This window comes from Ictidomys tridecemlineatus, chromosome 2 (assembly GCF_052094955.1).
Source record: "Ictidomys tridecemlineatus isolate mIctTri1 chromosome 2, mIctTri1.hap1, whole genome shotgun sequence".
NCBI classification, from domain to species: domain Eukaryota; kingdom Metazoa; phylum Chordata; class Mammalia; order Rodentia; family Sciuridae; genus Ictidomys; species Ictidomys tridecemlineatus.
This window is the reverse complement of record NC_135478.1, coordinates 188,498,306-188,514,041: the sequence shown is the minus strand read 5'-3', so window position 1 is coordinate 188,514,041 and position 15,736 is coordinate 188,498,306. Positions and strand designations below refer to the sequence as shown.

The 15,736-nt window shown below is 37.3% G+C and overlaps 1 protein-coding gene across 9 annotated transcripts in view; it reads left to right on the top strand.

Annotated features, from left to right (window-relative positions):
- The window catches only part of St7 (suppression of tumorigenicity 7), a 261,881-nt gene that overhangs the window by 134,198 nt on the left and 111,947 nt on the right, over positions 1 to 15,736 (top strand). For all 9 annotated transcript variants that reach the window (XM_078040323.1, XM_078040322.1, XM_078040324.1 and 6 more), the window contains 2 exons: positions 3,094 to 3,176; positions 14,685 to 14,844. In XM_078040323.1, the coding sequence (XP_077896449.1) occupies positions 3,094 to 3,176; positions 14,685 to 14,844 (243 nt within the window). The remainder of the gene's footprint in view (positions 1 to 3,093; positions 3,177 to 14,684; positions 14,845 to 15,736) is intronic.

Below are 15,736 nucleotides of genomic sequence, written 5' to 3'. Positions count from 1 at the left end.
GGTTTTCAGATACTTGCAAAGACAATTGCTAGTGACCCTGATGCCCCGAGGCGAGCTGTGCCTGGTTTAGAACAGTCCATCCTGCAAGGACAGTCCATCCTGCAGTTTGCTGTCCTACTGATTTCATGGAGGGATCTTTAACTGGATTCTCCCCCTCTTCAGGGTGGCTTTCTGCCTTTCCATTCTGATGTTTCACTCATGAATGACAACATCCACGTGGACTGACCTTTAAAGGTCAGAGGTAAATATTAGTAAAGCATTAAAAATGCTTATCTTCCAGCAACCTTGGTTTAGAGCTTCCTCCTTTCTACTGTTTTCCTTTTGTTCTTTGGTTGTGGTGCCATGAACAAGAACTTGGGGGTAGGCTGGCATGCATCAAGGTCTTTGTTCAGCCTCCAATTGCAAAATAAGGTGAATGATAATATTGACCTCATGGAGTTGAGGTGAGAATTAAATTCTCTATTATGTGGAAGAGCTTGTCATAAATTTTACAAATATAGATAAATGGATTGCAATAGCAAGTACTGAGTTTTGATATTTGTGTTCAGAATTGCCAAATGCTGTCTTAGCCAAAATAGCCAGGAAGACTTTAAGATTAAGAAGTTACTAAACAGGCACCTCCTACTCTTAGATGTTTCTATTATTGCTTCTCTCATCCTCTGTTGGTGTCTCTATTTTTCATGCATGTTATTCTTTCTTTCAGCTCCAACTAACTATATGTAAGTAGATTTAACAGAGCAGTACATTTTAATTATTAATTACTTCTGTTCTATAACCTTTAAGAAAAACAAAATAATGAAATATGTATTCTTGTCCCTTTAAAAACTCAAATAATGTACATTTTAAAAAATTTTATCAATTCTTGAATTTTTGCCTCTAATTGATCAGTGATTTTCAGAAGGAAATCTATTCTTTCCATTTCTTTATACCTTTGTTACTAAAAAGTTAGCAGCAGTGCTACTAAAACAAATCTTTCCTTTTTCTTTTAGAAAAGGGTTTAATTGAATTCTATGCTCAGTTTCCCGAAACCTACTAAAAAGTATCTAGAATAGATATGAATGTTCATAATTACAGAATAACAAATTATATAGTTTTAGGGACTCCATAAAAATACTGAAGAATGTGAAGCCATTCATCATGTGCAGAGTGGAATTTAGAAAATTTTAGGTACCTCAAATTCAGACTAGCAGTTATAAACTCTAGGACTTCTTTTGTTTGATTTTTTTTTCTTTTTACAACCCTGCTTCTTTCCCTAACCCTAACCCTAACCCTAACTAATTTATGCATGGGAAATGACAGTTTGGGTTTTTTTTTAGTAGCTAAGCAAAACCTCCTCAACTGTACCTACCTCTTCTTGTTCTAGTTCTGGGCTGATCACTTTTTCATGCCTTTCTCTACCTCCCCAGAGTCCCTTCAGTTCAAGACCTGAGCCTTGACTGAGGACATTGTGTTTGTCCAGTGTTTTTTGATTGCAAATGACAGACCATGATCAAATTCCTTCATTTAAGAGAGGGTGCAGGTAGAGGAGAGCTTATTGAGAGAATGGCTGAGTGGCAAGAACAAAATGGAATCAGTATGCCCTTTTACATCCATCTTCACAAGGAGGCTACTGCTCACAAGCTCTTTCCCTCTATAACACTTGCATCTGCTTAGAAAGTCCACACTCTGTCCTTAGCACCTGTGCACTTATGTCCCTTTATCTGCTCAAATTGTATTCTTGTACCCCTTTCTAACCCTTCTGCTTGTTTACCTCCTGCTTATTATAGGACTTAGTTTAGATGTCCCATTATCATGGACATCTTCCTGACCACTCCTCACCCCATGTACATGGGGTGCATTTCTTTTATGTGTTTTTATAACATCCTGCGCATAGGGCCTATCTGAGCACTTATAAAACTTTATAGCAGTTACTTCTTTACTTGTGTGTTTCCCAACTGCATTGTGGACTTCTAGATGGTGGGAACTATGACTGGTTCAGTCTTTCATTTTTTTATCCATGTTCTCAATCATAAACAGAGAAAAAGATTTGTTGAATGAATGAATGTAGGATCTTCATTCATTTTGGTGATATTACTTTGCTTTCTGGGATGAACTTGGGGCAGTCCTACTTCTAAGGACGTTCATTGTGAAATCAGATTGGATGTGATTCTTTCCACAAAAAAAAGTAAACAAATATGAATATCGTTGTAAAAAACCATTTTATCTGTTATTGTTTTGGAAATAATCAGCTTTGTGTAGTATCTAACTGAAAATGACAATAAATTAAAATATATTTATAAAATATACAGTTAATGAGTAACCTGATTAACTCTGTAGTTGGTGTGAACAGAGTCTTGGAAGGAAGATCATTTTTTTAAAAGTATTTTTTGTTGTTAATGGATCTTTATTTATGTGCAGTGCTGAGAATTGAACCTAGTGCCTCACACATGTTAGGCATGTGCTCTCCCACTGAGCTACAAACCCAGCTGGAAGGTCATTTTTAATGGTTTTGTTTCATCTCTCTTTTTTTTTTAAAAAAATTGAGCTTTATCATTTTCTTAAGTAGTCTAACAACCTTTTAAGTAAGTTGGAAAAACAGTGATATTTGCAAACTTTTTCAATTTGCCATTCCTGCATAGGGATAATCATAATACTGCAGTCTTTAATTACTATTTAGCATTTTAATATAGTTGTTTCCGTTTGTTCTGAGGTTGAAATAATGCTTGTTGTCTTGCCAAGGGCCCTGATTTTCAAGTCCCACACACACAAAAAGGAGCACCTTCTCCTTTTGACTGACAGTTTCAGTAACCAACTTTGATTAAACCCTTTAGGGGTTGTGAATCCATGGAAAGCATCCACAATAGTTTGGGGAGATAGAAATTAAAAAGCTGCTCTTTTTTCTTACATAAAGCTTTTTTTCCAGCCATATGTATAATTCAACACCGGGTTTTCTGACCTATGTAACAGTTTGCCATTTTAATGGGATTTTGGTATAGTTCTAAGAATTCTTGTAGTTAGAAACAAATGATTTCACCAGAAAGAAAAAAGAAGGGATTTTTTTACTTACATATTCACATATCCCTTTTCTCTCTCTCTCTTTTTTTTTTCTTTCAGTGAGCATGTTTTTGAACACATTAACACCGAAGTTCTACGTGGCCCTGACTGGTACTTCTTCACTAATATCAGGGCTTATTTTGGTAAGTGGTGCAATCCTTCCCACTGAAAAATGTACTGATTACTAAAATATGGTAGTATATGTACAAGAAAAAAAAATTGGAAGAATATACAATAGCAGTTTGCAGTGATCATCTTGCATACTTGTAAATGCTCAGTGGGTGGTTATAGGATTTTTACTACCCAGGTTACATACTTTTGAGATATTTGAGATATGATATTTGTGCAATCATATGTTAATTTTGTTGAAAAGTTAAAACAAATGTAAATAAAATGGAAAATCAAGGAAGACACAAATCTATGTCAAACTCTAATGTTCAAGATATTACAAAATTAATGCTACTCAGTTCAATTAAAATTTTTTCCATCACCCTCATAAAAGTGGATAATTGAACATAATCAACATCAGTAGAAATATAGCTCATAGCTCAGTTTCTTTAAATGCATTTAAATAAATTGTGTCAATTCTAAGCTTTTTTTGCCTTTCTCTTGTTTCTTTTTCTCTATCAAAATTTACATTTTTTTCTTTATTGCCTCTTTTTAAGAAATCTCCAAAAGACAAAAAGTAATATAATATTATGTATATCCTTTTGTTCCAATAGTTGCAGATGTGCAAAATTATATCTAATAGTTCATTTTAGTAACCTCAAATGTATATACCATAAACTTGGTGGAACTTCTTTAACATAATTGCTATTTAAGGAGAATGAAGTTTTATATAGAATTTTTTTCTTATACATAACCTTTATTGATTATTATAGAAACTGGCACAAGAAAAATACTACAGAGTTGATGTTGAGAAAAATGGACAAAAAAGAGGAAAACAAAAGTTTTCAAGCAGAAGGGAACAAAGATGTGGAGCAAAGAACACAAATGGACCTAGAATAATGTGAGATTTCAGAAACTTTGAGCTTATAAGAAACCAGAGAAAAAAGTTGGAGACAGGGATACAGGGAAGAAAGCTCCCTGCAGATGGAAGATGGAAGGGAAGGTGTGTAGGAACATCTATTTGTGATGACAGCATATAAAGGCTCTCCTTGCTGTGTTTATCACATGCACTGCTGAACTCGGACATGAGATGTTTAGAGTTGATGTTATTGAGCCAGGAATGTGAAGAATATCAGCAAGAATCATTCAGTATAGATACATAAGTGAAAATACAAATAGAAAGCTCAGCACTGGCTGCAAAAACCAGCCCAAGGTGAGGGGAGGTACCATAAAGCTTGAGACCCACCTGCTTTAGCTTCCTGATAGCTGGGATCACATGTGTGTGTCACCATATCTGGTTCCACTAATCTTCTTAAGTAGACTGAGCAGAATTCAGACTTAGAAAATGTTTTCACATGCTTGGCAAATTCTTAGTCAGTATCTTCTGAAAATAAGGCAATCTTTTAGCATATCTAATTTTAGGGGGATGGGAGAGGTATTACAAGCTCCCATTGAGTAGTCATATTTTTAAAAACAATTTAATATTTTTTCCTAAAACATCTTAAAATATTTTTTTTATTAAACAAATAGAAAACAAAGTGACCTTTTTTTTGGATACAATTGTATACTGAAACCACTAACTCTTTCTGATGTGGTGAGGTAGGCTTTAGTTTGTGCTTCTTCTTCTTGGGATATTTAAGAATCTTGCCTTCTTGGGCTGACCTAAAGCACCACTTCCCAGGTGAACTCATTTACTCTTCCCAACACTACAGTCAGGTAAGTGCTAGCGTTGTTTCCATTTTATTTACAAGTTAGTTGAATGGTTAGAATAGGCAAGTTGGTACCTGCCTTAAGTCACACTAGCAACCTGTGCTTTTCTCACTGTCACTACTGGCTTTCTGGTTCTTTCCACTGTTTGTCTAGCCTCCTGCACAAATGCAGGCCCAGCTTTTATTCTAGCAATATCATGGTTTGGTTTCATAGGCTCTAAATTAATTGTCACAATGTGGTATATTTTCTTTCACTCTGGTGCATCAGGCCTAGTGGTCATTGTTTTCCTTCTGACCCAGGGATGACAGAGTCCCCTCAGCAATAAAGAGATTTTGGATTTCTCTCAATGGTGTCTGTGGCCACCCTAGCATACCTAGCTGGCGAGGCATTTTCCAGCATGAGGTGCAGCTTGCTGAAACTGGACCATCACTATCAGGATGTCTTAGGTACATTGACTTGGGGCATTTTCTGGAAGCAGAGGATACTCCTGACTGATGGGAAACTTTGAGTAGAGGAAAATCTCTCTTGTAGGAAGATTTCTAAAGGTCTTTCTCAAAACTGCTGGCCTGTACTGAAAGCACAGTAATTGCAGTGTGTGGCAATAGCTCTTGATAACCTTCAGCTCCTATTTTAGAGATTCTTGACACTAGCCTTTGACTCAGCTTTACTAGGCCCTGAAATGAACCCAGGGTGAGTTTTCTATGCAGCCACTATTCTTTTCTACTGGAGAGGCAGCACCAGGTAAAAGGTCAGGTGCTTTGCAAAATAGCAATATGCATAGAATGCTTAGCACTTTGTTTCCTGGCCCTGGGGAAACAATTACCTAACTACTCTCCCCTGAGCAATGTTCTGAGAGCCTACTGTAAGTGGCTACCCCTCAGGGGAAATTCCTTGTTTAGGGACCTCAGGATTCCTATGCTGGAGGCAGAACTATCATACCATCTGATGTCTTAGGAGAAGAGAGGTAAAAACCTGACATTTTATCTGTGTAGCAGAAGTTAACTAACTGAACAAAAACATAAAAATAATAAAATTCATTTGGCAAATGCTGCTCTCTTTACACTAACAAATTTAAATGTAAGTGTATATTTTACTAGATATCACTGGTAGCTCTCATTTCACAAGCCAAATGCAGTAGTGAGTTTCATAAGCCACCTCTCTAATGCTTCTCTTTTGGTTCCTGTGACCATCCAGGCAGCTGTCTCCCTTGCAGACTTTAAGCTGCCCTCTGCCTGCTTGGCACAATCTTTCCTGTCCCCAACCAGTTCCAGCCACAGGAACCGCACCTGTCCTCACACTCCAACCTGCCAATTTAATCTTGTTTCTGCTAGCAAGAACATGTCACTTGTTTGAAAAAGCCTCTTCAGGCTATACTTATTTTAGTGGAGAACATTTCTGGGTTTTCTTTTTGCTTTTGACAGTGGTAAGGTGGATAGGTAGGGAAAATGGTCCTCTTAATTTTTTTTAAAAGTCAGTAAAATGGAGAAATTGCTTTATATTGAATTGACATTTATACATAGATCCCTTTATCCCTATAAACTTGTATATAGGAGCATGCCTATATACAAGTTAATAAAGGAGATTTGCGTGTATACATTAAATGCAGAGAGGTATTAAAAAGTCATACAGGATATAATTTTTAAAAGTCAGAATCACGAACAAAAAGGAAAGAAAATGAGAATAGCAAATAAAATAGTAAGTTCATGCATTTGATGTAAAATAAGTCTGTTTTTAAGAGGGTGGCAAAAGAGATACAGTTGGGTAGGAATCAACTGTAGCAAAAGGTCCATGTGTTGAGTTCCCACTCTATGCCAGGTATTGTGTCAAGTGGTTTGCATATATTATTTTGCTTAGTTATCATTGAAATTCTAAATGGTAGATGTAACCTGTGTCTTTATGGTGTTGAATATAAACAGACACAATGATTAAGTAATTTGACCAAGGTTTTAGAGCAGATAAATGGTGATATCTGAATCCAGATCTCTCTGACCATGCCCTATTTTGCCTCCTGTCCCTAAGTAAGGAAGTGAGGCTAGGAGATTGTTACAGCTCCTTTCAACACTTTTTCATCCATCTAAAGAACTTGACCTGCATTTCAAGTAGTATTTTAATATGAATCATCCAAATGACAGAGATTCTGGAGCTAAGCATAAAAAACGACTTGATTTGAAGGGCTCTTAGAGCTCTGTCAACTATGAAATGTGTTGTCTCTTGGTTCTAGAATGTAGTATGAAAGAGATGCTAAGGCAGCCCTGTGGCAGCAGGATGTGCAGGTTGTGAGAGAAACTGAGGCTCATTTCTTGGGTTCACCATGAAAACTAATGAATCTCTGCAGGAGACCAAGTACCAGGCAGAGAAACAGACAGATGCCTGTCACAGTCTATGAGGAGCATTTCGATAGATCCAGTCAACCATTAGATACTTCCTCGGCAGAAGTGAGGAAGATGAACAAATCAGTGGCAGATGATGGGACAAAAATGCTTGTTTGTTTTTCAGATTACATTCAAGCACAAATGTGGAGGTTTGAAATTCCTGCAAGTGTGGGGCTGAGGCAGGAACCCTCAGAAGCCATCCAATAAACCAGTAAAGACCTAAGGAATAGACATCCAGAAATGACTTGTTCAGGTTACCTTCTAGGTAAAGGTAGATTGTAGACTAGAATTTAAGTGTTCACCACTTTGCTATAGCATCATTTGGCCTTATAAAAGTATTGCTTAGGAAGGTGTGTAGTAGCAGGTTGATATTTTCATTTTAACAGGCCCACAGAAATAAAAGGGAGGAGTGGGCTAAGGAAGAAAGATAAAAATGAAAGAAAAAGAAGAAAGAGACCAAAAGGAAGACTACAACCTTCTCACAAGGAGAAATTTTTTCTTTTCGTTTTCCTATTTGGCCATGCATTAGGTCAGATTTGGCCAGTCTGGAACATAGAACAACACTTAGCACAATTTACAACTTTATTTTGCTTATGTGGTCATTTGCCATCCGCTTTCTTTCTAGATCAGAAGTATCACTAACACAGGGACCATATTTGTGGTTTTGTGTACTACTGTATACCCTGCACATATAAAGAATATTTGTTGATTACACAGAAGATCCAGTGAATGAATGAATTAACTGCATCAGAATTATTTGGGGAGCTTGTTTAAAATGATGGATTTTGAACACCACCTGAATCACAATCTCTAGAAGAGGAGCCTTCTAGAGGAAAGGTGCCACCACAGCATTAGCTAGCAGGGCTTGGGACGAGTGACACAGGCCAGTTTCTCCCAGTTCTTTGTGGTCTCCATTACCCCAAGGAGAGTGATCTTCCCTATCAGACCACAGAAATGGATGCTACAATGGAAAAACATCATCTTGTGAACATGCAGACACTGACGTAGAGACAGGTCCTTGTTTTTTGACCTTCAAGAGAGCCTCACCTTCCTCTTTTCTCTTTTTGTAAAGCCTTTGCAACAGGAATGGGGATAGAAGGGCATGAATGCCAGTTCTTCACATAGACCACAACTGTTTAGGTTAACAGGTGGCTAAGAAGGGTCTGATTAACATCTATCTGGGAAGTAGAAGGCAAAGACCCACTTGATAGCTATTCAGCATTCTTAAGCAAAACAGAGAGAAACTGAAGATTTAAAATTTCCTTTTAAAGTTATGTTTATCATTAGCCAGTGATACATAACTGTAATCTCAACAAATTTGGAAGCTGAGGTAGGAGGGTTCAATATTCAAGGGCAGTCACAGCAATCTAGTGAGACCCTGACTCAAAATAAAAAAAGGGCTAGGGATGTGGCTCAGTGGTAAAGTGCCTCCCCAGCACGGAAGGAAGGAAGGAAGGAAGGAAGGAAGGAAGGAAGGAAGGAAGGAAGGGAGGGAGGGAGGGAGGGAGGGAGGGAGGAAATGTCTTTCTCTGAAAGATATTCAAAGACATAAGACTTTGAAAGAGTCACTGGGCATGAAGAATAAATTTCAGAATTTGAAAAGAAATTTAAAATGTTTATAGATATTACTATAATGTATGCTAATTGCCTTTGTTTATCTGATTCAAGCTCAAATGGTCTCCTTCTTCCTAAAATCACTGCCACTAGATATGCTTTGAAGACTTGGAGCAGGTGTCAGTCTGGAGTCTTTCTGTCTGAGATTAGACTGCCAGAAAGTTTCCTATTTCCACATCCATTTCCCTCATCACTCTGCACATTCTCCTGCAACATCATCATCTACGTTTATTCTTAGGAAGCAGTTAGCCAATTTCAGACTTTGACATTTTGCATTTCCCATAGATTTATTGGAACTGATGTAGAGTTAGTAAGGTTCTGCTATGTGGGAACCTTGAAGCATTTCTGCATGCAATGTAGGGTCTAGGAAAGTCCCTGACTCATAAAAGAATTGTTGTATGCAGAGAGCACACAGTTCTAAGGAAGAAGTCTTGTTGGTTGAGAAGAATCTAGGCATCTTCAGAGAAGATTCAGATTTTGCAATCTGCATGATGGATGGAAATGCCTTGCTTGTGTTTCTTTGCCAGATTTTTGTTCCCTTCCTGCAGGTAAAAACGAAACCAGTTTGCACCTTCTGCTAGCTACAAACCTGAATCTCTGCCCTAAGCTCCAGTACTCCTTGGTCATCCTCTCAGCTTCTGTCAAATAGTAATGGAGGTGATCACTGGGCATTTGTAACTGGGTCCTTGTCAAAAAAACTCTTTGTTTTAAATGTGACCTGAGCCCTTGCTTGAAGCCCTACCCTGCAAGGTATAGGTCTAAACCACTTCCTCAACGCTCCGATTTCTGACTCTACCCCCATGTTCCTCATTCCCAGAAGATAAGCCTTAGCTGTACCTCCTCAGAGATCAGTGTCATCCAGCTTTATCTCCTTTATTGCCTTCTTTAAAAAAAATTTGTAGTTGTAGATGGAAAAAATGCCTTTATTTTATTTATTTATTTTTATGTGGTGCTATGGCTCGAAGCCAGTGCCTCACACATGCTAGGGAAAGTGCTCTGCCCCTGGGCTCCAGCCACAACTCCCCATTTGTTGCCTTCTTACTGTGTAACAGCTCAAATCACTGCCCACTTTCCATTGTAGGTTACTTTTTGAGGTAGGGCAAATGTGCTTCCCGGGACTTTGGCATTATGCCTCCTAGTCATTTGTACCTTTTCCACCTTCAGTTTCTCTTTTCATTGGATTCTTTCCTCTTCCACAAATATGTGTGAACCTCTTTTTCAACAAGCAAAATAAACACAAAACTTCCCATGATTCTGCTGTTGCTTCAGAGAGTATCCCATAACATCAACCAGAGCATCCCTTATCATCCACCCTGTCAACCTTCCAGCATCCACCATCAGGTCTTCTAATCATCCCTCTCTCCCTTCTCTCATCCAGAATTAGTTGAGTGCTTTCTCTGACTTTATTTTATACATGAGAAGACTGAGTTTCAGAGAAACAATAGGACCAACCAAGTCACAAAACCAAGTTTTCTCGTTGAAAGGCCTTTTACCTTTAAACTAGTTGGTAGGGTCACTGTTGACTTCCCAAATGCCAAACCCAGATGATACTTTTTAATTCTTATCTTACTTGATCTGTGTAACTTTTCAAATGGAGAAATTAAGGTTTTCAGTCTATGAAATGCATACATTTAAGTTTTTGTTTATCTGGCAGATTAGAAAGGTTTTTTATTCCTCTGTGGCAGGCCCAGTAAGCTACTAACTTGTCCAATAACTACTTTTAAAACCTCAGTTTGTTTATGAGAGCTTTACTGTTCATATTGTAGGTATGCATAAGGAAAAGAATTCAAAGTGACACCAAATGTGTATACATTAAATAACACTGTATTCCCATTTGGATTTGTGTAGCTTTTCTAAAATAGTTCTAGGTGCTCATCCAAAATCTGATGTGTTTCTGGATAAGGGGAAGATTGTTATACTAAGACCTTACATTATAAGACGTGGTTTGAAGTTTCAGAAGGTTTCAAATCTTCCTTTGCTAGTTATTCAGCAAATCCCAGAAGGACAGGGGTCCTTTTTATACTAGTGTCCCCTGTGCACAGCAAGGGCTATACTCCTGATATGATATGACAGCCTGAGAAACCCTCTATTCCCCATCACAGCTGCCTGAATAACCCAGTCTTTACTAAGGTCTATTATTCCTGCATTAGAAATACTGGGTGAAAGGTCTATTCTATTATAATGCAAATGTCCAGTTAAATGAGTCATTTGCCCCTCAGATGAATTATCTAGTACCACTTTATAGACTACTTCTGGATTGGTTTTTATAACAACAAAGCACAGAGAGAATGTGTCAGAGGGAACTTGAAGGGAAATAGTAGGCTACAATTGTCAGTGTTGTTTACATGAAGCAAAGGCATTCTAAAAAGAGTCCTGATAGGGATGGCAGAGAGCTGGAACTCCAGGCCAAGGCTGTTTAATTAGATGCGTGATTTGGTCAGGTCTGCATCTTGATGGATAGTTTTTTCTCACATATTTTCCTCACATGTAAATGAACTCTTTACATGTCCTTTAAGGTTCATTTTAGTGCTGACATTCTGTGGTTCTGCCAGAGGAACTGAGAAATCTGAAGAATCTCAACATTTTTTTTTCTCTGTGACCAGTACAGGCATGCCAGGAGCAACCTGTGGGAGGATTTGTTGGTCTGTGGCATGGACCAGGGATTGGATTTTTGTAACCCTGGAACTTAGCTCATGACTGGTTGGAAACACTTAGTAGAGCCTAATGGAATGAGCAAATAAAGTGCTGGCAGGTGCCCTGGTAGTGTGACATAGAAAGCAGAGCAAAGAGTTGGGGCAAATAAGCCTCTTCCCTACAAGCAATTGAGAGCCACTGCCAGCTCTGTGACCAGTGGCCTGGGTTCTTTGGAGTCTTCCTCCCCTTCTAATAGAAGAAAAGGTGTGGATTTCCTTAAGGCTTTGTTGAAAGGTCAGGACTGTATGGTGAGCTGCACTCTTTGTCACCATGATTAATCAGGGATTTCCTCTAACAGTCTAGCAAGACAATGATGTATAAACCTGTACTGTGGACTGGCAAAAAAAAAAAAAAAAGGGGGTGTGTCATAGCAGTGTGTGTATATAGGCCATAGGAGGCATGTACATCATTGCGATAACAGATGGCAGCTTTGTTATTGCTTTTGAGGACCAACTATGTGTCAGGTACTTAGTAGTTTTTTTTTAATATAAGGTTGGTGTGAAAATTGAGAACCCTTGAGGATAAATAATATCATTTCTACTTCAGAGTTGAAGGAACTGATATTTAAATAACTCATCTGGGGTTATGGACTCCCTTATGGATCCATGGTCTGTAAATTTACTTTTTTTTCCCTTCAAGCACAATCTCTCATTCCTAGAATTTCAAACATTACAAATTGGTCCTGTCCATTCTTAACTTTCATACTATTGCCCCTACTTTGCCCAGAGAAGTTACTGTGTGTGTGTGTGTTTTACTGAGGATTGAACCCCTAGGACCAGGGCTAGGATATATGCTTAGCAAGTGCTCTACCACTGTGCTATATTTCTAACACCCACCACATTTTAAAAAATGTTGAGACAGGGCCTCTCTAAGTTGCTTATGCTGGCCTCAAACTTGCAATCTTCCTGCCATACCCTTCCAAGTAGCTGGGATTACAGGTGTGTGCATCTGTGCCCAGTTTACTTAAATGTCTTAACATGTGAAAATTCAAATAGCTGGAAGGAACAGCTCTCTGGAATTAAATCAAGATGTCCTATTATAGGATTGGAAACATTTGGTCTTATTGATATTTTCTTCTCATATTCATAGATTTTCTTTTTGTCTTTTAAGAAATTTTTGGTACAACAAAACATCAGCTTTTAAATAATAGCCTAAAGGTTATTCAAGAGCAAATAACAAAATACTGTTTCTATAAAATAAGTAAGGATAAATTAATTAATTCTATGTCAGTTGTACCTTCCATGTTATAGTACTAAATATAGTATAGTTATTCTATAAGTTTCTGGGATATAGGGATTCTAATAAATAATTCTGAGAAAGAAATTTGACTGCTTAAGGACCAAGTCCCCAGTCAAAGGGAGGAGAGGCAAGTATGAGAGGGAGCAGCTTTGTTCAGTGGTAGGAAGTATTGGCTGTAGAGGTGGGGTGCAGGTCATGGAGTGGTGGCAGCTTAGGAAGTCCTGGCTTCTGCCTGGTCAACTAACTAACTTTGTTCCTTCATTTTATTAATAAACATTACTTCTTTTCTCCTTTGCAATTCTTCATACATACAGAACTAAGAAACATTAATGGTACAGAGCAAATGTTTTTTGTTCAAAAAAATACTCCCTAACAAGTGGAACATTGCTTGATTTCAGCAGGTGGGTGACATCCATACAGGAAATGATCTCTCATTCTCTTTTTTTTCATGCTTGGGGTTTTGAACCCAGGGCCTCATGTATGCCAGGCAAGCACTTTACCACTGAGCCACATCCCCAGCCCTCTCATTCTCTTTTTATATTTTAATTTTTTTTTGAGACAGAGTCTCATTATATTGTCCAAGCTTGCCTTGAACTCCTCCATTTCAAGTAATCCTCCTGCAAGGTAGCTGGGACTATAGATGTGGGTCATTGTCTCTACCCGTCTCTTATTGTTTTATTCAGTAAAACCAACATTTCTCTAAGATCTTGTTTTAAAAAGGAGGAGGGGAACTTCTCTTAAAAATTCAGGCAGGTGAATGCTTGTAATTGCAGTAGCTTGGGAGGCTGAAGCAGGAGGATGGTGAATTCAAAGCAGCCTCAGCAACTTACTGAGACACTAAGCAACTCAGTGAGATCCTGTCTCAAAATGTTAAAAAGGGCTGGGGATGTGGCTCAGTGGTTAAGTGTCTCTGGGTTCATGCCCTGGGACCAAAAAAAAAAAAAAAAAAAATATATATATATATATATATATATATATATATTTTGCATGAATATAAAATGTCAAAATTGAAAATATAGTGAGCTATACTTTGAAAAGTGGCTTACTCGGATTCATTTCTGGCAGTCTTTCAGCTAAAGTGATATTATTATTTGAATATCATATTAATTTGGAGGAAAATGATATAGAATATCTTAACAATGTTTTTTGTGTTTGTTATTTTTATTTTAATTTCCATATTAAAAGTAAAATAAATTTATTAAGTTCTGTGAACAATTTCCAAGGCTCCAACCATTTTCAGATCCTTATTATTGTGCAAACCAAGGTTTAAAAATATGCAAATATTGTTATATAAATGAGAATACATATAACAGGTGTAGGATGTAAAGCTTAATCACAAAGACCCTAGAATCCCAAACCAGCCTTAAAACCTAGAATATTACCAATAACATTGAAGCTGTGTGTCCCTATTCCTCAAGTTCATCCCTCTTTGCTAAATATCAACTGCTATTCTGAATTTTATAATTTGGATTCTCTCTCTCATGCTTTTAAAATCATATCACATACACATACATTTAAAAGTGATCTGCTATTTAGTTTTTTAAAAATACTTTTTCTTTATATATGACAGTGGAATACATTACAGTTCTTATTAAACATATAGAGCACAATTTTTCATATCTCTAGTTGTATACCAAATATATCCACACCAATACATGTACTTTGGATAATAATACAATATTTTTAATCCATGATTATAGTTACATAACTTTTTTGAAAACCAGTCTTCAGCAGAGAAAATCACTTTGTGAACTTTCAATATTATTGGTATATTAATTTTATTAAGATCTTTGACTGTTAGGATAAACTAAGTAAATTTTTGGAAGGTGGACAGAATTAGAAAACAAATTTTATGTACGGAAATCATAAATGGTAAAAAGAGTTATAAATATCCTTACTGTTTTTGTATTCTAGATATTTGAATGGTGGTATTTTCGCAAATACGGAACATCGTTCATTGAACAAGTCTCAGTAAGCCACTTGCGCCCCCTTCTGGGAGGGGTTGACAACAACTCCTCCAACAATTCTAACTCCAGCAATGGGGACTCAGATTCCAACAGGCAGAGTGTCTCAGGTATGGAAAACTTATTACGAGATTATTATGAATATGAGATACCAAGAATCTGTTGAGGGTTAAGCTTCAGGAAAATATGAAGTTAATTTTCTGAAGGATTTGACAAATCTCTATCAGAAAAGTAGGGTGTAAGCATTCTAGGGAAAGGAAATGTTTATGTTGTTAATTTTACTTTTTCTCCCATTTATTTTAGCTAGTGGTCATTTATTTCAGTGTACTCAACCAGAGACTAACATCATTACTGGTAGTTTCTCAAACTTTAGTGAATGGATACATTTTCTTTTATGATAATTTGTCTAACTAGATCTGATTACTCATTTGCTTAAAAGCCTTGGTTCCCATTTCATTGAATGTAAACTCCTGTTCCTGATTCCTCAGTACACACAGCACAAGCTGCTTTAATCTATCTTGCCAACTTTGGTACCTGTCACAGACCATGCGCTTTCTCATGTGTCTACCTTGAAGCCACTTCATTTTTTGTACACACCATGTTTCCCATGATCCTGTGCCTAGAATGTTTTTTCCTGGGTTGGTTCATCCATCACTGTCCATCAGCTGTCACACTTCCTATGAAGCTTTATCTGCTAGGTGTACACTTTCTACTTTTATTCATCCTTCATATTTTTTCCTTTAGTAACACTTGTCAGACTGCATTGTAATTTTTAAGATGTTCTAATATCTTTAGCATTTGCACAGTATTTATTATATCTTTGCACTTCAATGAGAAGATGAGAGGATCTGTGCTTTCTCTGCTTGTAAAACAAGAGGGAAGAATACAACTCTGAACTGAGTCTCTTCATTGACTCTGTAAACATTTCCTAAGTACTTTGTAAGAACTTTTCTTTGTATTGGCTCTTTTGAATATTATGAAAAGTCAGTCCTTGTCCCAGTG